Source organism: Hylobates moloch, unplaced genomic scaffold (assembly GCF_009828535.3).
Source record: "Hylobates moloch isolate HMO894 unplaced genomic scaffold, HMol_V3 SCAFFOLD_28, whole genome shotgun sequence".
Classification (NCBI taxonomy): Eukaryota; Metazoa; Chordata; class Mammalia; order Primates; family Hylobatidae; genus Hylobates; species Hylobates moloch.
In genome coordinates, this window is record NW_026652303.1 from 1,364,452 (window position 1) to 1,390,027 (window position 25,576).

At 37.9% G+C, this 25,576-nt stretch overlaps 1 protein-coding gene across 1 annotated transcript in view; it reads left to right on the plus strand.

The window, feature by feature from the left end:
* LOC116463154 (nesprin-1-like) overlaps positions 1-25,576 on the plus strand; it is a 532,795-nt gene that overhangs the window by 393,833 nt on the left and 113,386 nt on the right. The window contains exons 104-114 of the mRNA XM_058434482.1: positions 3,180-3,281; positions 7,684-7,803; positions 9,900-10,100; positions 12,645-12,818; positions 15,398-15,529; positions 16,046-16,242; positions 17,569-17,701; positions 18,406-18,588; positions 20,106-20,255; positions 20,808-20,984; positions 21,673-21,828. Coding sequence (XP_058290465.1) covers positions 3,180-3,281; positions 7,684-7,803; positions 9,900-10,100; positions 12,645-12,818; positions 15,398-15,529; positions 16,046-16,242; positions 17,569-17,701; positions 18,406-18,588; positions 20,106-20,255; positions 20,808-20,984; positions 21,673-21,828 — 1,725 coding nt within the window. The remainder of the gene's footprint in view (positions 1-3,179; positions 3,282-7,683; positions 7,804-9,899; positions 10,101-12,644; positions 12,819-15,397; positions 15,530-16,045; positions 16,243-17,568; positions 17,702-18,405; positions 18,589-20,105; positions 20,256-20,807; positions 20,985-21,672; positions 21,829-25,576) is intronic.

Consider the following 25,576-nt stretch of genomic DNA (forward strand, 5'->3'; position numbering starts at 1 on the left):
ACAAGTTTCTATTTGTTGGTGGCCAGCTCACGAACAAAAAGACATTTCAAAATATTTGTGTTCCAATTTAGTTGAGAGAAAGTTTCCAATGTTAACATAATTAAAGGTCAAGTCACAAACCATTTTCTTTTTTGTTTTAACTTTGCACCAAACACCTTGGTATGCTGTCAGTCCTCAGCAGTTACTGGAAGGGTATGCCTTCATTCTGCATTTGATCTTTGAGGATTAGTTTTTGCCAGACTGCTAACATTATTCTATACCAAAAAGGCCATTTGGAAGGATGCATAGATGTTATGTAGATGTACATTACATATATAGAATCACAATAAAGTCAATTATGAACTATTTTGTATTTTTAAAAATTTTTACCCGTGGACGTAACCTCAAATAAATTCCCCAAACATATAATTGTGTATTGTAAATTATTTTAAAAATTGGAAAATGAATGAAAGAATTCTTTAATGAATGAGGCAGCACAACTGATTTTATTTTATTATTTATTATTATTATTATTTTTTGAGACAGAGTTTTGCTCTTGTTGCCCAGGCTGGAGTGCAATGGGGAGATCTCAGCTCACTGCAACCTCCGCCTCCTGGGTTCAAATGATTCTTCTGCCTCAGCTTCCCAAGTAGTTGGAACTACAGGCATGTGCGTCATGCCCAGCTAATTTTTGTATTTTTTAGTAGAGATGGGCTTTCACTGTATGATGGCCAAGCTGGTCTCGAACTCCTGACCTCAGGTCATCTGCCTGCCTCCACCTCCCAAAGTCCTGGGATTACAGGCGTGAACCACTGTGCCTGGACACAAATGGTTTTAAACCTTGAAACTTTCTACAAATCTGTTTCTCAATGGCTGGAATCCTGCTCCTTTTTGCCCTGCCAATAATTCCAGAGACTATAAGAAAAAAAAAAAAAAGTGATGTATTTTATGTTTGTAATATATGGATACCTTAATTATCCTGTTGTATCACAAATGTAATAATACAAAATAGTTAAATTCTTTGCATTTTTATTTTTAAGAAAATGTCAATATCCATGTGATTACTAGCACCTCTTAAAGTTTTTATTTAGTAATTTTAAAATCAATCGTATTCTTTGCTTTACTATCTTCTTGACTAGTCTCTCCCAATAATTAGTCTGACTTTCCTATCACCCTGAGTAGAACATAGTTAAGAGAGAAAATATGCTATTAAAAGCATAAAAATGGGCCGGGTGCGGTGGCTCATGCCTGTAATCCCAGCACTTTGGGAGGCTGAGGCAGGCGGATCACCTGAGCTCAGGAGTTCGCGACCAGCCTGGGCAAGACAGTGAAACCCCATCTCTACTAAAAATACAAAAAATTAGCCAGACATGGTGGCGCGTGCCTATAGTCCCAGCTACTTGGGAGGCTGAGGCAGGAGAATTGCATGAACCCAGGAGGTGGAGGTTCCAGTGAGCCGAGATCGCGCCACTGCACTCCAGCCTGAGTGACAAAGCAAGACTCTGTCTCAAAACAAAACAAAGCATAAAAATGGCATACAGGAAATCCATATATGCACTCTTCATTTCTAACCCATGTTATGTTATATATACTTAGCTACTCATTTAGATTAACTGGATGAATGTTATTATACATACATATGTAGATAATGTAGGCTTCTGTTCAAAGGAATGCAGGACATCTTTTACTAGACTGAAAAACAGATAAATGTGTGATGGTTTTAATGGCCCACGTGAACTTACTCCGAACACAGTTGAATGATACAGACCTAGTAACTCATATGTAAAACTATTGTTTCTAGTATTTTTCCAGGGCTGTTATTATAATTTCCTATTTAGTTAGCCACCAGACTTGCAGATTGCCTTGAGTTTTGGTTAGTGGCAACCATTCTAGTTCTCATGTTCGGCACTATATTTTCAATTTTATAATTTTTACTGCATAATGCACCCGTTATTTTGCTTTTTAGACCTGAATTTGCCTTCACATGTTCTTATAGATGTTTTTCTTCCTTGGTGTGATTATCCTTCTACTTATTAGACAGTCAGAATGTTTGCATGTTGGTGATGTGTGTGATAAGGCCCTGGTGAAGAGGTCCTGAGTTGAGCTTTAACCTCTGATGAATATATGTTTGCTGACTATTATGAAATAGAACTTATTTGTTGATATTTTAGAGAAAAAAATAAATTTTTTGGTAATTTTTTTTTGAGATAAGGTCACCCAGGCTGGCATGTAGTGGCGTGATCATAGCTCACTGCAACCTCAAACTCCTGAACTCAAGGGATCCTTCCACTTCAGCCTCCCAAGTAGATAGGACTACAGGCATGCCACTAGTCCACTTATTTTTTTTTTTTAATCTTTTTGTAGAGACCGGGTGCACTTTGTTGCCCAGGCTGGTCTTGAACTCCTGGCCTCAAGTGATCTGCCTCAGGCACCCCAAATTCTGGTATTACAGAGATGAACCACTGCACCTGGCCAAAATTTTTTATAATTTAAATATTCTTCTAATTTATTATTCCCTGTAGAATTAAGTACCAACAGTCTAATAGTTGTCTCCTTTTTGTACAAATCTAACTCAATATAAATATATTTGGACATTTAAATGAGTAATATTTTTGAACAAAATACCTAACAAGATCTTTTTTGTGTGTTGTCTCTTCACATGTTTTTGGTCACCATGGATAATATTTATTTTCTAAACTTCTGGATGGCTTTTTTTAAAGCTTGTGCAAATTTTCCAAAAATAGAAGAAGAAATGGATGGAGGGAGGGAAGGAGAGGAGAGAGCAAAATGGAAATCATATGATTCTTAAGTATCATATTATTTCTCAAATCAGGATAACACCTATAGGTTATTTCCCTAGATAAGAGCCACTAACATAATATTTCTGTGCAGTGTTTGACTGTGCTCATTTATTTCGGATGCAATGAGATTAGGGCGACAAGCATTGCTTTTTACTTGTATGGTTCAACTTCGTTTGTGTTATGTAGAAAATACTTTGGGTAACAGATTCTTCAGGAGTCAGTTTTAGCACATAAGGAAATTGTTACCAGTTCCTTTTACCTTCCCATAGCACAGTATTGTTTCTCCTGGAAATTAAATTTCTATGCCTGTATATTATTTCTTAGAATCTGTGTTATATTTACAAGTATTTTGAATTCCCTGTTACACATTTTGAGTTTTCCTGTTGCTTTCCTCCTTAGAATGATCTGAAAGTGCTGTTTACATCACTGGCTGACAACAAATACATCATTCTGCAGAAACTGGCAAATGTGTTTGAACAGCCCGTTGCAGAACAAATAGAGGTATTTATAGCTGCCTTTTCCTAGAAGAGAAAATGCATAGAGGAGATATGACTTACTAAGAAATTTTAAATATTCTATGAATGATTAATGGCTCACAGTAGCACTTTTGTTTGTAGTATTTTTGTTTTTGAGTACTGGGTTTGAATAACATACCAGGTGACATTGACTCTGTTACTTACATCTGCACAGAACTAGGAAATGTGAGCTGGGAAAAGGTATCCATGGCAGATGCTGACCTGAAGGAGTTTTCCGCCCAATGATGAGATTAGATATGAACCTCAATGACATAGGGCAGAAAGTCAAACTGTCCTGGGAGAGGTACTGACAAAGCACTGTGGATACTCAGACCCTTCTGGCCTCCAGCAGAGGTTGGATTAGGGAAGCTTTGTAGAGGGACATTTGAACTGAACTTGAGAGTTTGGATACACAACAACAGGAAAGAAAGATATCACGGTAAAGAGGACAGCAAGAATAAAGGCACAAATTGTTAGAGAATTCTGAGCACTTAGGGAGAAACACAGGTAATCCTATTTTAGCTGAATTTAAGATAAATGAAAGTGACTGAGGACAAATAAGATTGGATATGTAAATTTAAGGCAGTTTGTAGGGCCTGTTGAATGTGAGACTTTGGACTTTATTCTATGAACTAGTTACCTGTACACTTTATTTGTTGCATGCCTCATTAGCTAAAAAAGAAAAAAAAAGGAAATAAATATGCAGCATAAATGTATATATTTTTATTTATTTATAAATTATAAGCAATTTATGTTATAAATCACAATTAAATTCAGCCACATTTATTTTCAATTTTTGTTTGTGTACATGCTACAACCAAAATTGAAAATGAATGTGGTTGAATATAAATGAAAGATCTAGTGTTTCATCCTGGTAGATCATCTTGCACACTCTTGGGTGTTTAGACTCAGCTGGGAGATCCCTGGCCATGGAAAGTTGTAGGGGATTTTTGCAGGTAAAAATGAATGGCAGTTCTAGATCTTGCTTCTGGATGGTTTACATGACAGCACCAGGGTCAGGAAACAGGAGATCCATCATGAGGCTTCATGTAGCTGTACTGGAGAGAAAGAATGAGAACCCAAACTGGCATGATGGCATGAAAATGCGGAGGATAGAAGAAATGAGAGGGAATGTTAGAACATCTCCTGTTTCATAAGCTAAGTAATTATGAAAAGTGTGTTTTTTAGTAGAATTTTCTGATTTAATTTCAGTGAACTTCCCAGGAATCTATGGATAGACTATAGAGAATAATCTGACATATAATGTGTGTGTGTGTGTGTGTGTGTGTGTGTGTGTGTGTGTGTGTGTATATATATATATATATAAAATAAAATATATATATTTTAATTTGGAGATAGGGTCTCACTTTGTTGCCCAGGCTGGTCTGGTCTTGAACTCCTGGGATCAAGCAGTTCTCCCATCTCAGCCTCCCAAAGTGTTGGGATTATGGGTGTGAGCCACTGCATCCGGCTGTGCATTTTTCTTGACCATAATTTCATTTGCTTTTTAAAGAGATTTCTCATTTCCCCCCATTAAAAATCTTTTTGTTTTTTTTCTTGGCTTATAATGTATGTGTGACTCCAAAAAAGACTGGAGCAACTGTAGTGATGTCTTGCTTTGGATTTCTAATATGAATTATAAGATATGTATGATCACACGTAATAATTTTTACTAATTTTTGACCAATATAACTGAATTTCACAGATGAAGAAATAGCCAATTAGATTTTTTTCTTTGAATAAATGGAATGCAACTAATGAACATGCTAATTCCATGCCTACCCAACTTGGATTAAAAAGGCAATAACAGCAGAGGGCATGGGGAAGACACACCTCACTCAATATAGTCATCTCTGAAGTTGTGCTGTTCCAATCCAGAGCAGTTCTCTTGTCTCATAAGCCTGGTGCACAGTTGTCTTCTTGGATTTCCCTTCACTACCATCCTGAGAATTCCTTCATTTCTTCCTATGTTGGATCTTCTCTCTTCTGAATCCCAAGTCTTTCTCTTTACTGCATTGCTTCCCAGTTTGGTTAGTGCATGTCAGTTCTTAGAAAGGGTACATGATAAGTGTATTTTTCCAGATGTACGTCTGAAAATGTTCTTATACCATGTTCACACTTTATTGATCACTTTGCTGTTTTTATGTGATCCTTCAGGGTCATTTGTTGAATATGAATTCTTTTGGAGTTTCAAGGCTTTTTCTCCATTGTTTTCTAGCTCTCTGTGTTGTCTTAAGGAATCTAAAAACATTCTAATTCCCAAAGGTTTCCAGTGTCCTGAAATTTCACAATCACATGCCTTGGGGAGGATCTATTTTTATCCACTGGACTGGGAGCTCAAGGGGCTCTTCTGATTTGGCAGCTCTCATCTTTCTGTTCTGGAAAATTTTCTAATGATTTATTTAATACGTTTCTTTCCTGCATTTTACCTGTCTTCTTTTCTGGAGAACTCCTTTTTGTCAGATACTCTGGTTCAACCCTTGAATTGTCTTACCAAGAGACCTTTCTCTGTCTTTTTGCTCTGCTTTTTGAGAAACGTCCTCAATTTCAACTCCAGACCCTTATACTGAGTTTGGCATTTCTGTCCTCATTTATTTAATTTTCCCAGAGCTCACTTTGGTTCTCTGAATGATCCTTTTTGTAGTATCTTTTATTTTTTTTAATGAATACGTTATCGTTTATATCTTTCTGGGTATATTAATGGTTTTTTTTTTGTTTGAAGTTCTACTTTTCCTGTATAATCTGTTTTCTTCCAGCTTGCTTTTATTTGTTTGCTTCTGTTAGTCCCCATCTTTCATGTCATCGAAAGGCATATTGAAATCTTTTGTTGCCTATTGAGGTTTCGGATGGAGGACTAAACAGCTGGAAGGGAACTCTGTGTGGGATGGAACATGACAATTTTAAGAGTTCCTGCAGGATGGTCTCTATGGACCATTGAGAATCCTTCTGTCAAATTGTCAGGCCTGTCTTATTGGTGTTTTCAGATATTTTTCCCTCTCCTGTCTGGAGACTGGAGCCCTGACTGCAGCACTTCTTGCCCCAGGGAGAGAAGACTCAGGGTCCCCACATTCAGCATGCAGGGAGCATTCAGTTATTTCCTCCCTTGCTTTCAGTCAAGCACTCAAGCTCACAGCTCTGTCCAGTGCCCCTCAGTCTGTTTTACCTTCTCCAGAGAACACACTTTCAGTCTTTTACCCGGGAAGAAAAAGGGACAGTATGGAATAAGGAGGGGCATCTGTGGGTTAACTGTCCTTTAAGCAGCTCTTCACTAACCCTCCTTACTTAGCACCCCAGCTGACTTCACCCAGAGTTCCAGAGATTTCTGTTGCTCTGAAGTGGGTGGCGGAGCTCCTCCACTGGTTTAGAATTCAGCTTCCCCAGATTTCCTAAGTCAATTATCATGTATTCTTTTAACTTCTAGCTCCCAGCGTATTGTTGGCACTGTTTTCTTTTCTGTTCCCTTGTCCTTTTAGATTTATGGGGAAAAAATATGCCAAAAAACAAGCAAACAAAATACTCACTCTGACTGTAGGGGGTTTTCAGGAAAGAGAACATTGGACACATGTGTTTCATCTGCCATCTGGAGTCTTGTTTTTGTCCTCCTTCAGGGGCAACCTCTGTTGCCCTCTTTCCAAATGCCTGCTTAGGCTGCTCCAGGATTTGTGGTCTGGTATCTCCCTTCTCTGATCTCCGCTAATGGGGATGAGTTGCGTTATTGAGTTTAGTACTTACTTATATTCAGCCTTGCTTTATTTTTCTCTGTTTACTCTGGCTTCCTAACCACACCATCAGCTCCTTGAAGGACAGGATGAGATCTTGTTCTGCTTCTACAGACCTCACACTGGGAAGACAAGGCTTAGCAATAGCAGCCACTTGAATACTTGTTGACTGATTGATTTTCCACTTCACAACAAGGAGCACAGATTCCTTGACCATGCTGTAATATATGTTTTGTTGCCTCGCTGAATCTCTCTCCAAAGGTGCTCACAACTACGTTTCAAGGACGGCAGAACATGGTCTCTTAGAAAATCTCAGGCAAATGCCTTTTTTTAACTATGTCCTAAATGATGCTCCTTTTTTTAAGTGTTGCTTTTCAAAAACTCCCTTTTTTGTTTAAGCAAGACATCCTTCTCCCAGCCCTCTACCGTGACTTTCTCCTGCCTCATTATCTGTAAGATAACTGCTCTGTACTAATGAGGGGCCTTCTTCTATTTTCTATATAGCCTCTGAACACGGCTTTCGGTTGGTTTTACTGAAATGATTCCTCTTGCATATATTGAGAATGTTTTACGTGGAGAGGAGGAACACAGAAAGAGATACAATAATCACATCTTCCATGGGGAAATTGTTCATGGAAGTTTTAATAAAATGTCATGGATCTTACCTAGGCAATACAGCAGGCTGAAGATGGACTCAAAGAATTGGATGCAGGAATCATTGAATTAAAGAGGCGTGGTGACAAGTTACAAGTCGAGCAGCCGTCCATGCAAGAACTCTCCAAGCTCCAGGTGCAGCCTTCAGCCATTAGTATTCAGCTGCAGGGGTACACCGAACTTGAAGTCGAGAAAAAGTCACTTTATTTTTCTTGGCTTTCTTTATAAAATTCATGCCACTTAGGTCCTAACCTTCCTGCCAAGTAACTCTTAGAAAATTTTCTGAAGCTTAACACATTTAGTACAAGGAAATGAGTTGTTTTCATACTTCTAAGATTCATATGTTTTTCTGACAGTTACTTTATTATTATTCTCATGGTTAAGCATTACAGTATAGTTTAGTTGTAGCATATTATTTTCTACTGTAGAAAATAGAATAATTTTTAATCCTACCTAGAAAAATTTTAAAAAGGGATATCTACCCTCATATTGCACTGTCTTCAAATACTATTTTAAAAAGCAAATAATCAAAGTAATACTTTTTAGAAAGTGTTTTTTTCTAAGGCAAGAACTATAGTTTATCCTCCATATATGTTTGAATGGAATAGAGACATTGTTTCAATTCTAGAACAACAACAACAACAAAAATTAAACTAGAAAGTAGTTGAAATCTAAACAGACTTCCTATCATCCTTCAGGAATAGAGAATAACGCTTTAGGTTAATTTCCTTTCCTAGATATGACATGTAGGCAAGAATCTAATATTGGGAAAGGAAGAAGATCCTTGGATATTAGACCAACAAAATTTAGCATCAGCTAGGCAATGCAGTTATGTTCGATCAAGAAGAGATTGTGTACAATTGTGTACAGTCACACAGACACACACGTTAGATTTTCTCTGTGTGCATAACTATTGAGAATTAGTAACCTCAGTCCAGTACAGGGTTGTGAGTTCTTTCTTTGAGAAAATAAAATAGACATTATAAACAAAAGAACATTTTTATTTTAACTGTATCTATCCTTTATCTAACCTTTCATAATGTCATAAGCCCACCTCCCCGACTTTGTACTTTTTTTGACAGTTTTCCGACAGCACTTAAGCATCAGGTGTAAGAGTCAAATGTCATTGCCGTAAATAGGCATTAAAATTGAACTCTTCCAGATTGAACCATTTTGGCCTGCTAAACCTTAATGTGATATGTTAATCAGGTCCATATGCCTCAAATAAATTTTGTGTTTGGTGTGTCATCATCTCCTAAAATGTCTTTCCAGTTTAAATAGTTATTTACTCCACCACATTTGGCAAAAATATTGCCTTCTTAAGTTTGAAACTCTTTCTGCTCACATTAAACTCCCCTATTTCTCTAGCTCTTTGTTTGAGGGATAGTCCCAAATATGATTGTTATTTAGCAGGCAAATGTTAAGGATATTATATTCAACTGCTCTGAAATTATATGAATGTTAAGAACACTATAAAAATGGGAATTGCATTTTCTGTGACATGTCCCTCAGCCACATGGACAGTTTTTCAACAGTTTTACCCCACATCTCATCATAAACTATTGATATCCTGAGAAAACGGTTGTCAAATCTACCTCATATATCATTTCTAGGAAACACTCTTACATGTCCTTTAAAATCTTAAAATATTAAGCTTATTTTTTATATACACATCTTTATTTCCTTTCATATTTTAACTTATTAAATTTTTATTTTGTAATCAATCTAAATTGCATTTTGATACGTGGCATAAGACTTTATTTTTTTTCAAAGAGTTGAGTTGTTTCCACATTATTTATTGAATATTTATTTTATCCTTTCACTCAGTGACTTCATACTTATTATGAATTCAGTTTTTTTTTTCAGTTTCTCCATTGTGCTTTATTGTCAGTTAGAAATAAAATAAAATTTAAAACAACAAGATAAGAATACCAAATAAGATTAATGAAAGAACTTGAACCACCAGGTATCAAGACACTGTAAAGTCACAACCAATATCATAGGCCTGAGAATAAAGGTCCAAAGGTCATTTTTTTTGTGAAACATGTTTTCAAAGTAAGGCTCATAGGAAAGACAAGCAGACAGCCTGCAGGCAGAGCATTTCCACAGGGCACATCCCTGAAGTTATTTTCTTGGCTGGGTCTTGGGCTTAGTACGTTCATAGTTCATATGCTTTTAGAGAGTTGCAAGAATATGAATTGAGAGTGAGTCTTGTGGTCTCTGCTTCTTAGGACATGTATGATGAGCTGATGATGACCATTGGCTCCCGGAGGAGTGGTCTGAACCAGAACCTTACACTCAAGAGCCAGTATGAGAGGGCCCTACAAGATCTGGCTGACCTGCTAGAAACTGGTCAGGAGAAGATGGCAGGAGACCAGAAAATCATCGTGTCTTCCAAAGAGGAAATCCAGCAATTACTTGACAAACATAAGGTACATGACAAAAAAGAGCGAGAGAGAGAGAGAAAATGTAATTGGAAAGCATGCTCTCAAACCGTGATGTATATTTAGTAAAACCTAATATTCTCAGTCTTATGAGTTCTTACTTGTATAAGTTATTCTTTAAAATGGTCAAAAAATGTATATTCAAACCCACTGGCTTTCAGTAGCACAGAGAAATTATAGGGGATATGTTTCTATAATGTTGTAAGTTAAAAAAGAAAATCAACTTACCTGTAATTTTACCGATCAGTTCCTCACTAGTATTAGCCAGGCTTTCTCTCTAGATGAGCTAAAATAAAAGGAAAACTCAGAGCCTCTCTTCAAAGGAGCCCACCTTCATTCTTAACTCCACCTTTCCCTGTGTTTCCTTTTTGCCCATTTGTCCACCTAGTCCCAGTTGCTCTCTCTGCCCTCCCTTGTCCTGGTCAAGGACTCCTCGCTCACTCCTTGCTCTCCTCTACAAATGCAGACTACTCAGCTCCAGGGTTGGGTTGGTGTCTTTTACATGCATTGTTTAGATCCTCTGACCCTTACACATATGCTCCTCTAGTTGCTGTAGACCTCAGACTTTCTTCCTGGGAACAGCAAGGCCGTTTACTATGTGATCAAACTTGGGAGGCCTGAAATCACTCCATCGTTGTATGCCACAGCCAAGCTCAGGCTGGACACTACTCCATGGTAGAAGAATGCCTATTTCACTCACACACACACACACACACACACACACACACACACACACACAGCTCTTGCATTATTGGCAATAATTACGGAAAGCAATTTTGCCAGTCCGGAAACCCAGCCTTCTAGACTATGGGAATTTCCTGTAGGGAAACTAAAAAAATCCCATTGGGTTATGGAAGTTTAAATCTTCTACGATTGTGTAGCTCTGTGGTGGCTTGCAAAGGTGGATTTTTTTTGTCTTTTTCAAATTGTTCTTCCTATTTTTTCCCAGACGTTTTTGTCCAAAGCTTCATGATTTATTAAAGCCTTATCATTTGGCTTTGAAAACATTGCTTTAAAGTTCACAGCTGGTGTTTCTCAAATTGTTGACCATAGCAATAAAAGATCATTCTGAGTTATTCCAGAGGGGAAACTAGGATCAATGAGTATAAATAACAGGGAAATAAACCTCAATAGAAAAAGAACTATAAAAGGAGTAAGCTGCCATTGAGCAGACAGCCCTTCTGGCCATGAGAAGTCCAGCCAAGGCTTTCAGGGGAGATGGGCTTGTAAAAGGAATCTCAGCTTTCATTGCATGTTGGGCTAGATGAACTTCAAAGTCTCCTCCAACTTTAGGACTCTGTGATTTGGTAATTGTTGGTTAAAAATAATGATTCTAGCTTCTACTGACCAGCCCATTTTCTGTGGGAGAGTTCTGCAGTGCTGGTGAGAAGCACAGATAAAGCCACACTGCCCTTGGATTTGAACCCCAAGCTCTGCCGTGACTAGCTATGTGACCTTGGGCAAGCTACATAGACTGGGGAGGGCTCAGTGTTCTCATTTGTAAAACTGGAAACAAGACTGCCTATCTCATAGAGTTACAGAGTTGTTAGGAGGATGAGATTAGTCAGATAAAGTATTTATGGAGTGCCTAGCAAACAGTAAGCACATAATTAATGTTAATTGTCATTATCAGTTGCCAGTTCTTCCATTTTATCATGGTACTGGGAACAGGAAATGGGATAAGCTCGATCTCCATCCTCCAGGGTCTATTATACACAAACGGTAACATTTCAAAAGCATTTGTAGGATGGCGCAAGGCCTATGGTCCTGTTATGTGTAGGTATAATACAAGGAAAGCAAATCTACAATATCAATCAGTGCATATAAAGCTATGCTTGACAACATGGAATGAGCACACAAACGTCTTAGAAGTTCAGAAAGTAGAGCCCAAGCCCAGCCATGGAGGAAGGAAAGCAATGTTTTTTGTTGTTTGTTTGTTTGTTTGTTTTGAGACGGAGCCTCCAACCAGAGCTCCAACTGTCTTGGCAAAGGAAAACTCAGAGCCTCTCTTCAAAGGAGCCCACCTTCATTCTTACCTCTACCTTTCCCTGTGTTTCCTTTTTGCCCATTTGTCCACCTGGTCCTAGTTGCTCCCTCTGCCCTCCCTTATCCTGGTCAAGGACTCCTCGCTCACTCCTCGTTCTCTAGAAATGCAGAGCTGTCTACTCACCTCCAGGGCTGGGTTGGTGTGAACTCCTCTCCACCCAGGCTGGAGTGCAGTGGCACGATCTCGGCTCACTGCCACCTCAGCCTCCCAGGTTCAAGTGATTCTTGTGCCTCAGCCTCCTGAGTAGCTGGGATTACAGGCACACGCCACCATGCCCGGCTAATTTTTGTATTTTTAGTAGAAACGGATTCCACCACGTTGGCCAGGCTGGTCTTGAGCTCTTGACCTCAGGTAATCCACCCACTTCAGCCTCCGCAACTGTTGGGATTACAGGCGTGAGCCACTGCACCCGGCCCTAAACCAATTTTGATTCTAACGTAATATATGAATGAGTTGCTGACTTCTTTCTCCCTGAAAAATTGCAGGAATACTTTCAGGGCCTGGAATCTCATATGATCTTGACTGAAACACTCTTCAGAAAGATAATCAGCTTTGCAGTCCAAAAGGAAACCCAGTTCCATACAGAGCTGATGGCTCAGGCTTCTGCTGTACTGAAACAGGCTCACAAGAGGGGTGTGGAGCTGGAGTACATTCTAGAGGTGAGACCATTGATGTCATGTCTTCCATGCTACAAACTTCCTGCTGCAAAATAGACCTTTAGTGCAAGACGTATCTATCCATGCAGTTTGCCTCACGTAACCTCAGAACTAGCTGTGCTCTTGGGCTCACGACTGCACTTTTCCTGTGGTTCTGTGTTGCTTGTTCCCCCTGTGTTTTCTGTGTACATTTGGCTATCTGCTGTGCCATATTGAAAGTAAGATAGATACAGACTTCAGACTATGCATGAAGATATTTGGGGTTTTGATATTCAGACTGATAGCTTACTTAAGAGTATAAAAAATGTAGAACTAGGTCAGGTGCAGTGGCTCACACCTGTAATCCCAGCACTTTGGGAGGCTGAGGCAGGTGGATCACTTGAGGTCAGGAGTTCGAGACCAGCCTGGCCAACATGGTGAAACAAACCAACATGTTGAAACCCCATCTCTACTAAAAATACAAAAAATTAGCTGGATGTCGTGGTGGGTGCCTGTAATCTCAGCTACTTGGGAGGCTGAGGCAGGAGAATCGCTTGAACTGGGAGGCAGAGGTTGCAGTGAGCCAAGGTCATACCATTGCACTCCAGCCTGGGCAACAGGAGTGAAACTCTGTCTCAAAAAAAAAGAAAGAAAGAAAAATGTGGAAATACTTTTTCTGTCCCAAATGCGGTTGCTCTTGGAACAGAATAGGTGCTCAGTGGTGGCTACTGGCAAGCTATAGAACCCCGTGGAAATGTAGGACATTATTGATGTAACAGTCCCCTCCTTTCTTTCTTCAGTAACTGTATCAGTTGCTCTAAACTATTCCTGCTTTCTCATTCTTCCTCTTTCCCTTGGAAGTTTTAGAGATTATAATCTCTCTCCCTTTTGTTGGCTTCCCCACCCACTCCCACAATATTACCGATCTTAACTGGGTTGCCTGCAGGTCGTATTTGCATTTTTTCTAAATGGGATTTTCCCTGGGCCAACATTTTCATAGCTAGCTAACCCCCAAATCCCAGATGTGGAATTCCCTGATGTGGAATTCCCTATATTTTAAAGAGACATCTACCTTTAACGTTTGAAATCTCTGTAATAATAGTTACGCTTTATTGACATGTCAGGTCCCTGGCAAGACTTCTTACATTTACATGAATCCATCTCATCTTTATCGTAACCCTTTGAGATAGAATTTTGAATCCCTGTTTCAGCAGTGAGTCTGGGAGCAACTGCTTGCCAAGACACGTGGTTAATTGGTGGCAGAGTCAGAGATCACACCTTCATCTGTCTGACTTCACAACCTGAAATGTGTGTTTCTCCATGAAACTTACCTGACGACACCATTTAAATTGTAGCCCCACCAGGCACACACCTGGGCACTCCCTCCCACTCCTACCCAGTTCTGTTTTATTCTTCCACAGCACAAGAACTCTATTATACCATACAACTTATTGTTTGTTTTTGGTTTATTGTTTATTATTGATTGCCTGTCTCTCCTCACTAGAAGGCCTGGGTTTGTGTCTGTTTTATTTACTCCCAGGTCCCTAGGCATTGAAAGTCCCAGGCAACAGATATTTGGTAAGTGTATTTAAAAAGCATGGGTTTCTACTACTGTGCCCTGTTGCCACTCCAACTGCACAGTAAAGTGAGCATACTCACACTGAGAAACTGCTGACCCACGGTGTAAATTATTGGAAAAGACTTCAGTGATCTTTTAAAAAGCGTTTTCCAGTTTTAAATAAAAGTCTGAACTTAGGAATAGGCGATGTGGTATTTTTCTTTAACAGAATATATAAACTATATATTCATATTTATAGATATCTGTTTCATATGCAAATGTAATTGTTTTGTTTACTCGTTACATGAAAGGCAAACATCCTCATCCTTTTGACTTAAATCCTTACTGTGGTAAAGAATAAAGCCATGCATGCCTGGGCTAGATGTGGTGGCTCATGCCTGTAATCCCAGCATTTTGGAAGGCTGAAGCAGGAGGATCTTTTGATGCCAGGAGTTTGAGACCAGCCTGGACAACATAGTGAGACCCCCTGTCTCTACAAAAAGAAATTTTTTTTAATTAGCCTGGTGTGGTGGAATGCACCTGTGGTCCCAACTACTTGGGAGGATGAAGCAGGAGGATCCCTTGAGCCCATGAGTTTGAGTCTGCAGTGATCTGTGATTGTGCCACTGTACTCCAGCCTGGGCAACAGAGTGAGAGCCTATCTAAAAAAAAAAAAAAAAAAAAAAGTGCATATCCAATAGAAGGTACACTGCATACATTATTCCATTTAATCCTCATGACGGAGAAGATAGCTATTATTATCCCCATTGTAATATATTGAAAAGAGGTACAGAGTTTAGTAGCTTACTCACAGTCATAAAGGGGCTTAGTGGCAGATTCCAGAGCCCATTCACAATGCTTTCAAGGGTCACCATTTGATTACTTGCTTTAAAGCCATCTTTTGCTTCCCAAAGCAAGCCCCAACGCAAACTTCTCTGATATAACTTTAAGGAGAAACTGTCAAGCACCTATTTTGCACCCAAGGAAGAATGTCTTTCCCTAATGAGGGTTTTTTTTAGCTCACAGACTAATGTTGTGTTTCTAGACGTGGTCCCATCTGGATGAAGACCAGCAGGAGCTCAGCAGACAGCTGGAGGTGGTGGAAAGCAGCATCCCAAGCGTGGGTCTGGTGGAGGAGAATGAGGACAGGCTTATTGACCGCATAACACTCTACCAGGTTGGTGTTACAAGCCGCCACATTGCCTTTAGAAACTTACCAATAGTTTTAACAGAATGTAAACAGACTTGTGATCAATTATTTTATTAGTACTTTTACTTTTCTTTCAAGTTATGGACATTGAAAGGAGATAATGTTTCTGTTATTTATAGTTGGACATTATTAAAAGTCTTTCTTTTTTCTTTTTTTTAATGAGAGCTCTTTTTGAAAATTCAGCCTCCACCAAGCATTTTCTGTAGTTTATGCTGATGCCACACAATTCTTGCAATAATGATAATTTGACAGTTTTAAATCCACCTAAAGTCACTACCAAAAAAAAAATAATAATAACAAAAGGAGACTGTCTATACTTAAATATAGATGAAACGTCTTAAAGTTTTCAATGTTACTTGAGTGAGTATAGTTTAAGTTTGAATAACAGATAATGGGAACATTGTAGGTACCAGAGAAATTATAATTCTTAAAGACAAAAATTGCATATCCAAACTTTTAACTCAATAATTTCAATGATTTTAGCATTTAAAATCTAGCCTTAATGAATACCAGCCCAAATTATATCAAGTATTAGATGATGGGAAACGACTTCTGATATCCATCAGCTGCTCAGATCTAGAAAGCCAACTAAATCAACTTGGAGAGCGCTGGCTAAATAACACCAATAAAGTGTCTAAGGAACTTCACAGATTGGAAACAATATTGAAACACTGGACCAGGTAATACAATGACTGTTTTGTATATTTTTAGATAAGTGCTGCATTGTATTAATAAGGCTAGTGGGGGTGGGGGATGATGGCTCAAACCTGTAATCTCATTACTTGGGGAGGCCAATACAGGAGGATTACTTGAGGCCAGGAGTTCAAGACCAGCCTGGGCAACATAGTAAGACCCCAACCTCTACAAAAAAATTTAAAAAGGACTAGGTATGGTGGCACATGCCTGTGGTTCCTGCTATTGGAGAGGCTGAAGTGGGAGGATTGCTTCAGCCTGGGAGGTTGAGGCTGCAGTGAGCCATGATCATGCTACTGTACTCTAGCCTGGGCAATAGAGAGAGACTCTGTCTCAAAAATAAATAAATAAATAAATAAATAAATAAATAAATAAATAAGGCAAGTAGATGTTCACTTGAAAGTGACATGGCTCTTCTAGGAACTTATTGTATAGTTTGGAAAATAAAGATAAGCAGAGGCCAGGCGCAGTGGCTCACGCCTGTAATCCCAACACTTTGGGAGGCTGAGGCGGGCATATCTCCTGAGGTCAGGAGTTCGAGACCAGCCTGACCAACATGGAGAAACTCCATGTCTACTAAAAATACAAAATTAGCCAGACGTGGTGGTGCATGCCTGTAATCCCAGCTACTCAGGAGGCTGAGGCAGGAGAATCCCTTGAACCCGGGAAGGGGAGGTTGCGGTGAGCCAAGATCGCGCCATTGCACTCTAGCCTAGGCAACAAAAGTGAAACTCCGTCTCAAAAAAAAAAAGTAGAAAGTCGCCACTTGGATTCTTGTATACTCATGTAAACATATAATTAAAAGTGAACAGGGAGGCAGGTGCATAAGGCACCTTACCTTTGAGTTTCACCCTCCCTTGCCTAATCACTGTGTCTGAGATACCACAGTAAAGCCTGAGAGGGAAATGAAGAGAAAACGTGGATTGAGAAGCAGAAGCTTCTCAAGGACAATGGGAAGCATTCAGCAGGGTGGAGGGTTGATTTTTACATAATGACATAGTCTGTGTCTAAGCCGCCTTTATTTCAAAGGCCTTTTTGTAACCATCATCTAATATTTTCTAAGTAGCATCAATGTGAAAGAGTAGGGGGAAGATATTTTTATACCCAGCTTAAAGACAGGCAAGCGGAAACCCAGAGAGACAGGCTTGATAAAGGTATCAATATTAAGAAAATTTCAGAGTGCCAACCTCATGCATTTTTCTTCTAAATCTTCAGACCTCTTGTTTTAAAACTGTTGGCATTGGTGAGTAACATAGGTGAGCAGAAGATAGGGATGAAATGTTTACTTAATAGACTCCATAATATACTTACAGATATCAAAGTGAATCTGCAGATCTAATTCACTGGTTACAATCTGCAAAAGACAGGCTAGAATTTTGGACTCAGCAATCTGTGACAGTCCCACAAGAGCTGGAAATGGTCCGTGATCATCTAAATGCTTTCCTGGTAAGTCTAAGAATCTAAGGCATTTGATTCAGGCCTATAAGTTAGGCCTGATCCATACACTAGTAGAAAAGAAGTCAGGCTGGGTGCGGTGGCTCACGCCTGTAATCCCAGCACTTTGGGAGGCCAAGGCAGTCAGATCACAAGGTCAGGAGTTTGGACCAGCCTGACCAACATGGTGAAACCCTGTCTTTACTAAAAATACAAATATTAGCTGGATGTGGTGGTGCGTGCCTATAATCCCAGCTACTCAGGAGGCTGAGACAGGAGAATCACTTGAACCCGGGAGGCAGAGATTGCAGCGAGCTGAGATTGCGCCACTGCACTCCAGCCTGGGCAACAGAGCGAGCGACTCCATCTAAAAAGAAAAAAAGAAAAGGAAAGAAAGGAAGTCAACCGTCAGTGGATATACTTAATAAACTAAGCTATAGAGAATATATTCATGTTGACTATGTATGTTCCATAATTATGCAAAGTAATAGCGCTCAATGACTCAACATTGCCTCTTCCAAGTAGTTCTCAAGTAGGGGCTTCGTAGTTTGCTTTCATTCGAGGGCAAGGGTGTACTGCTTTCATTTTCTTTGAGTGTTCAGCATAACCCCCTCCAGGATGTAAAGGAAAGTGTTTCATGCACTAAATTGATCGCTTTCCTTTTAATGAATGGTCTGGCTATTTAACCCTACTTTGAACATCGTTACTTGTTTCAGGAGTTTTCTAAAGAAGTGGATGCCCAATCTTCCCTGAAATCATCTGTTCTGAGTACTGGAAATCAGCTCCTTCGACTAAAAAAGGTGGACACAGCCACGCTGCGCTCTGAGCTGTCACACATTGATAGCCAGTGGACTGACCTGCTAACCAATATCCCAGCCGTCCAGGAGAAGCTCCACCAGGTACAGAAAGAAGGATTGCTTTCGTGGGAAATAACTGATTTAAGCTATTTGACATGGAAAAATACATTAATTTGCTTTTGCTCACAAATTTAAATCGCCTTTGTCCCAGACACCTGGCCTCTTCTCTCTCCCATTGTATTAAGAGTGAACTCAGGCCGGGCGCAGTGGCTCACACCTGTAATCCTAGCACTTTGGGAGGCTGAGGACGGTGGATTGCCTGAGCTCAGGAGTTCGAGACCAGCCTGGGCAACGCGGTGAAACCCCATCTCTACTAAAATACAAAAAATTAGCCTGGCATGGCGGTGTGCGCCTGTAGTCCCAGCTACTCGGGAGGCTGAGGCAGCAGAATTGTTTGAACTGGGGAGGCAGATGCTGGAGTGAGCCGAGATCGCGCCACTGCACTCCAGCCTGGGTGACAGCAAGACTCTGTCTCCAAAAAAAAAAAAAAAAAAAGAGTGAACTATGCTACAAAGCCCTGCCCCAAAGGCATTTCCTCTGAGGGTTTCTTTAATGTGTGTATGTGGGTGTGGGCATGTGTATTGGAATGTTTGTCTGGCTTTGTTTAAACTCTGTTTTCTCCCGGCTAAAATGTGGACAGTTATATACACTTTTCTCATAAAGTGAGTGGTTATGAAGATTTAGAACATAATATATGTAAAAAAAACTTATGTATAGGAGAGCAACTGGCATTCAGTAGATGTAAATAATCCTCTTGTCTGAAAATACACCCACCTCCCCTGAAATCCCAGAACATTTTATCTTTATCTCTCTTTGACACTCATCACTGTGTTTCAGGCAGGATAGCTGTGTTTTGTGTACATGCCTAATCTCTCCTAAGCAACAGCTGTGCGCCCCCAGAGGGCAGGAACCAACCCACGTTCATTGCTATATCTTTCAGCACCACACAGAAGTTGACATACAAAGATTTTAAATGATTGCTTTTGTTCCTCCAAATCATCACAATACACATATGCATAAATGTGTGATATGTTAAGTAAGATTTCGAATTGTAAGTACTGTATATCAGCTAAGGACTGAGGAAATTGGCTATGCTCTTAGGAATAAATATTAGAGTGCCAAAAACTCTAGAAAATGATAGCTTGTAGTGTGGTATTTTTCTTTCTTCTTTTAACATTCCTGAGTCATAATATGCAGAGATTTTACAAGATAATTAATAAAATACATCTGTTGAATGTTTTGTGGTTAAGTTTTTTTAAACTCATAAAACTAGTTATAAAATAAGAATAATATTCTCTTCTGGTGTTTTGATTAATTAGTTAATGTTTATACAATGTTTACAGTATTGGATATCAAGTGAACATAAAATGACTATTGTTGTTCAGCATTTGCCTGATGTTTAACTTCAAGCTTTCAAAAAGGGTAAGATCTCCAAATGTTATTAAGGAGTGTTATCTCTCTTGGTACATTTTTAAGAATTATTGTAGGGTTTTTAAGTTAGCAGAAGTTGGGGTTTCCATTTTAACACTTGGGACTGGTTCTCTCCCTGACTTGGACAGCTCCAGATGGATAAACTGCCTTCCCGCCATGCCATTTCTGAAGTCATGAGTTGGATTTCTCTAATGGAAAACGTTATTCAGAAGGATGAAGATAATATTAAAAATTCCATAGGTTTCAAGGCAATTCATGAATACCTTCAGAAATATAAGGTAATTAAAATTTTTTGTTTTTAACTTTTCATATTTTCAGACCCTTTTATTTGAAAGAACTAAAAAATTCAAATTATGGTAATGAAGTCTTGGAATGTATGTTTCCTAAGTGGTGACCAGATAGGAATTCAAGAGCAAGAAAAATGCATTATCAGTTATAGAAATAAGAAGAAATATCTAGGAATGATTTTGAATAATTTTGTGTTATTCTTAAAGAATTATAGAAATTATAAAAATAAATTTATAAATATTTTATAGTGAGGTTATATAATTTATCTAGTTCTAAATCTTCTACCTAAATATATATATATATATATATATACACACACACACACATACACAGGTATATCTGTGTTTATGTTCATATAAACGTATACAAATATATATTCGGCTTCTAAAAATAATGGGTTGTGTGAATACAGACAAATTGTGCCATTTCAGCTGAGTTATGGAAGTGATAATATTAATATTAAGGTTACTCAAGGCTTTCCAACTCCTGGAAAAATAATGAGACATTTATTGTATAATCTTATTTTCTCCTCTTTTTTTTAGGGTTTTAAGATAGACATTAACTGTAAACAGCTGACGGTGGATTTTGTGAACCAGTCCGTGCTACAAATCAGCAGTCAGGATGTGGAAAGTAAACGTAGTGATAAGACTGATTTTGCTGAGCAACTTGGAGCAATGAATAAAAGTTGGCAAATTCTGCAAGGTCTGGTAACTGAGAAGGTAAGTCAGTGGCTTGCCACTGTCCAGATTTACATGAAAACCCCAAGAACAGGCACACTCTGTAAGGAAGACTGGGTTCACAAGTAGTGTGGCTATACTGGGCAAAGAACACTTCCAATAATACCACTGAAGGTTAATCACCCTAAACTTTCTTTAACCTGTTGATGATTTTCTCTTATACATTCTCTGCTCTTTGTATATTTCATGGTGTTTCAGTTTTCTAAAGATGCCTCTTGATTTATTTTGCCTTTGCTTCAAGTTGACTTTAGTCCTTTCTTGCTTCCCAATAATAGTCATTGATTCATACTTTATGAAATTCATTTATTAAATCAAGCTTGTCCAGCCCGCGGGCTGCATGCGGCCCAGGATGGCTTTGAATGCAGCCCAACACAAATCCATAAACTTTCTTAAAACATTATGAGATTCTTTTGCAATTTTTTTTTTTTTAGATCATCAGCTATTGTTAGTGTTCGTTTATTTTATGTGTGGCTCAAGACAATTCTTCTTCTTCCAGTGTGGCCCAGGGGAAGCCAAAAGATTAGACACTCCTGTTTTAAATCATATGTACAATGAACTGTATTTTAAGAATTCTTAATTTGGAGAAAATACTGGCTAGAATAATTAGTCTGCCAATGATTTGATTTTATTAAAATAAAGTTGCAAATTTCATTTTATTGTGTTTGTTCAGATCCAGCTATTGGAAGGCTTATTGGAATCTTGGTCAGAATATGAAAATAATGTACAATGTCTGAAAACATGGTTTGAAACCCAGGAAAAGAGACTAAAACAACAGTATCGAATTGGAGATCAGGCTTCTGTTCAAAATGCACTGAAAGACTGTCAGGTAAGTTGTCCAGGTGGTGAACATCCACCATCTCACAATTTCATGGTGAATGTTAATATGTTTATAGGCCTTGAAAGTTGCAAGTTAAATTTTTTTTTAAATATTTGAAAGTTGCATTTAGTAACAAATTTTGCTGATTTTGTGAGTTTATAGGGTTTTTTAAAAAAAATACATTAGGTTTTTTCACTTGTTTTTAAAAATTTGAAATTATGAAAATTTTCAAACATACTCATAAGTAGAGAGAAATGCTATGACCCCTGTATACTGAGCATCAGATTGAATAATTATCAAGATTTGCAGTCTGGGCAACATGGTGAAACCCTCTCTCTACAAAAAGCTACAAAATTCAGCCAGACGTGGTGGTGCTTGCACCTGTAGTCCCAGCTACTCAGGAGGCTGAGGTGGGAGGATTGCTTGAATTCAGGAGATCGAGGCTGCAGTAAGCCATGTTTACACCATTGCACTTCAGCCTGGGTGACAAAGTGAGACCCTGTTTCCAAAAAAAAAAAAAAAATTGCCTAAATTATTTCTTTTTCTAAAATAGATATCATAGTAAATACCAGACATCATGTCACTTTATTCTTACATACTACAATATATATCTTTGAAAAATAGACGTTTTCTTAATGCATCCATATTATTATCACCACCAAAAGTTTAATAATTTCTAATATTATTTTATGTTCAACGCATAATCCTATTTCCTCGGTTGTCTTTAAAATATCTTTTATACATTAACTTATTCAAAATAAGGATGCAAACAATATCCATATGCTACATTTGCTTGTTAGATCTCTGAAATCTTTTGAATATTTTTTTAAGACCATAACCTGTCGCAGAAACTGTTGATGGGCGCCATGTTCAGGATTGGCCTATGAAGGTCCTTAAGATGTTGTTTAATTTGTTCTTCTCTCCTCTGTATGTCCTATAAATGGAAGTTAGCACTAGAGGCTTGGCTGGATTCCCGTTCACCTCCTCGGAGCAAGCACTTCACAGTGGACTTCCTATTAATTAATTATTAATAATATCCTATTATTAATTAATAGGAAGTATCCATGTTACTTCCTTTTTTGTCAGATGGAGAGGTACACAGAGTGTGCTTGTTCTACTCTGAGGGATGAGGATTGAAAGTTCAGGTGAAGCAGTAACATTCCAAATGTTTTCCAGTGACTCAGGGACACAAGTCTTTCCACAGGTCGTCTTGTGTACCCAAAAGAAAAGTGAGCTATTGCAGTTAATGCAGTAATAAGATTTTTGAAAATAATTCATGAATTCATATAATGTTACAGATTATGACTGTTCCCTTATAGTGTTTCCTAAAAACAATTGAAAACTCAACAGTGAAGTAATTCTACAGAAAAGCTTCTCTCTGCAAATCTTGTTTTTCTATTTTGGCTTTCAAAAAGAAAGAACTTTGGTAATGATCTCTCTTCCAATAATCGTGTTTTCTGTTTGGGACACATATAAAGAGAGGTATACTTAAGCACTTAATCAAAGCTTTTCAGTTCTGAAAAAGAAGCGAAGTGCTGGCTCCCCAGCTAATGGATTACAATTTTGAGACTGCATAAAATTGATAAAGAAAAACATCGTATAGAGAATACCTTGAAGTAATAATAGTTTTTTTATTTAATAAAAAACAAGCCTCATGTCAGAAAATGGGTGCTTAAAGACTGAAGATGAAGAACATGCATCAGCTAGTCTCATTGCATTTCCAATTTTCTAGAGGCCAGTGGTATTTCTGATTTAGGCCGTACATTCTAAAATCTACAAGTAATCCAGAATTTCAGCTCTTTACTTTTGAGGACAAAATGTCATAACTTTCATTGAGTTCCTAAGTAAAAATATATCCATTGATTTTAAAAGGTAATTCTGCGTATTCGAATTAGCAAAGTGAGTGCCTTCTGGTTGCATGGTTGTGATAAACTTTGCTGTTGAAAGACTGAAATACTACATTAATATCATTTGCATTTTCTTTTATTTTTTCCACTTCTTTTCTTCCATACTTTACTTTTTCTCTTAGTATTTTTTTCTTCTCTTTAACATAACTTTTTCTGCCATTTTGCATTTTGTTTCTTTTCCTGTTCTTTTCTTCTATTTAACAGGGAGACACCTTACCATCTGGAAAATATCGCAGCAGCTTGACCATGTTTTACCAAGTGTAGGACCCAAGTTTTAGACTTTCAGAGAGTCAGGTCAGACAGTGTCAGGAGGGAAAGCTTAAAGTGTGGTTTAAAGAACTTTGTACTGATGCCGATTCATGATTTCAAATGAAAAGTCATTTCCTTGAAACAAAAGACAGAATGAAAGTAGCCCATATAATTATTTTGGGACATTGCATATAAATAAATCACAATGGCCTAACTGGAAGGTTCTATTTGGCTATACTACAAGTCTTGATACAATTGTCATTTTTGAGAAATTGGTTTTTGGACCAAAGTGTGAAATTCAAGCCAGTGTACTTAAATTGGTGACTGGATTCCAGCTTTATTTTGTTTTAAAAATCTTGAGTATTTTCCCAGTCTTTTATAGGTGATTTATTAATTTAAACCAACATAAAACTGATATTTATGAATTAATCGAAGTTAAGAATGTTTTATTGTTTTTAAAAATGGTAGGTTTGGCCTTTTCCTTTTTTGATCAGAAACAGAATCATCTTTTAATTATTATTGAAAGCAAGGGAAACACACCTTTATTTTTTATAAAATATATATTTCAGCCCTGTTTCCCTCATGGGTTTTGCTCTTCTGCAAACATACATGTGCAGGGCATTTTAGAAATAGTTTCTAAGCAATGGAACATTCATTTAATATTCCTCACTGAGAAAAAGTTAACATCATAGAAAAATGAGGATAAACTCAATTTCTAATGGTTGAATTTTAGAATCATATTAAAGACATATTGGAAAGATTGTTTCTGGTCTTTTAATCTCTTTACAGAAATAGGAAAGTTCTAAATAGTAAATTAATGATATTTTCTATACTACACAAAGGACCTCTAACCCCAGTAATCACTATATTTATTCTCTGGTAATTATCAAAGCTGTCAAAATAGTGACAAAATTATAAAGTGGAAATAAGAGAACAATATGAAAAACAAAAATGATCACTTTAAGCTGCCAAATGCGTGTCTAATTAACCAAAACAAAAATAGCTTCATGATAATTCAATAGAGAAAAATAAATAAATTTGCACTGAAACATGGCACATTGCCAAATGGCTAAACGTAATAATATCTTACATTTAGCTACTTTTTGACAGCTTAAAATATATTTTATATATATTTACCTAATTTTATCCCCTTGGAGTAAGCAGAAAATGTCTTATTATTACTATTTTTAAAATGAGGTAGAGAGAGATTAACAAGTTGAACCATAATAGAAACAGAAATAAAAGAGGCAAAAATTATTTTTAAAGAGGCATGACATTTGAAATTAGTATAACAGAGACTGGACTCCTCACTAACACCTTATGAGCAGCACTATCCAATTTCAATCTTATTACTCATGTATGGATCATGAGAGAGGTGAAAATATTTTTTATACAATTGAGGTGTTATCCAAAGTTAAAGTATTTGGGAAGTTTTTCCATTCGAATCTCCAAGAACTGCAAATCTATTTTTAGTTCTGAGGGTATACTTCTGAATATGGGACTGTAACCATGCCTTAATGCCTGGCTTTTCATGTCACCCCAACATGGGATTTATATTCCCTCCACAGTTTGAGGTTCAGCTGACTCCCTTCTGGCATCAG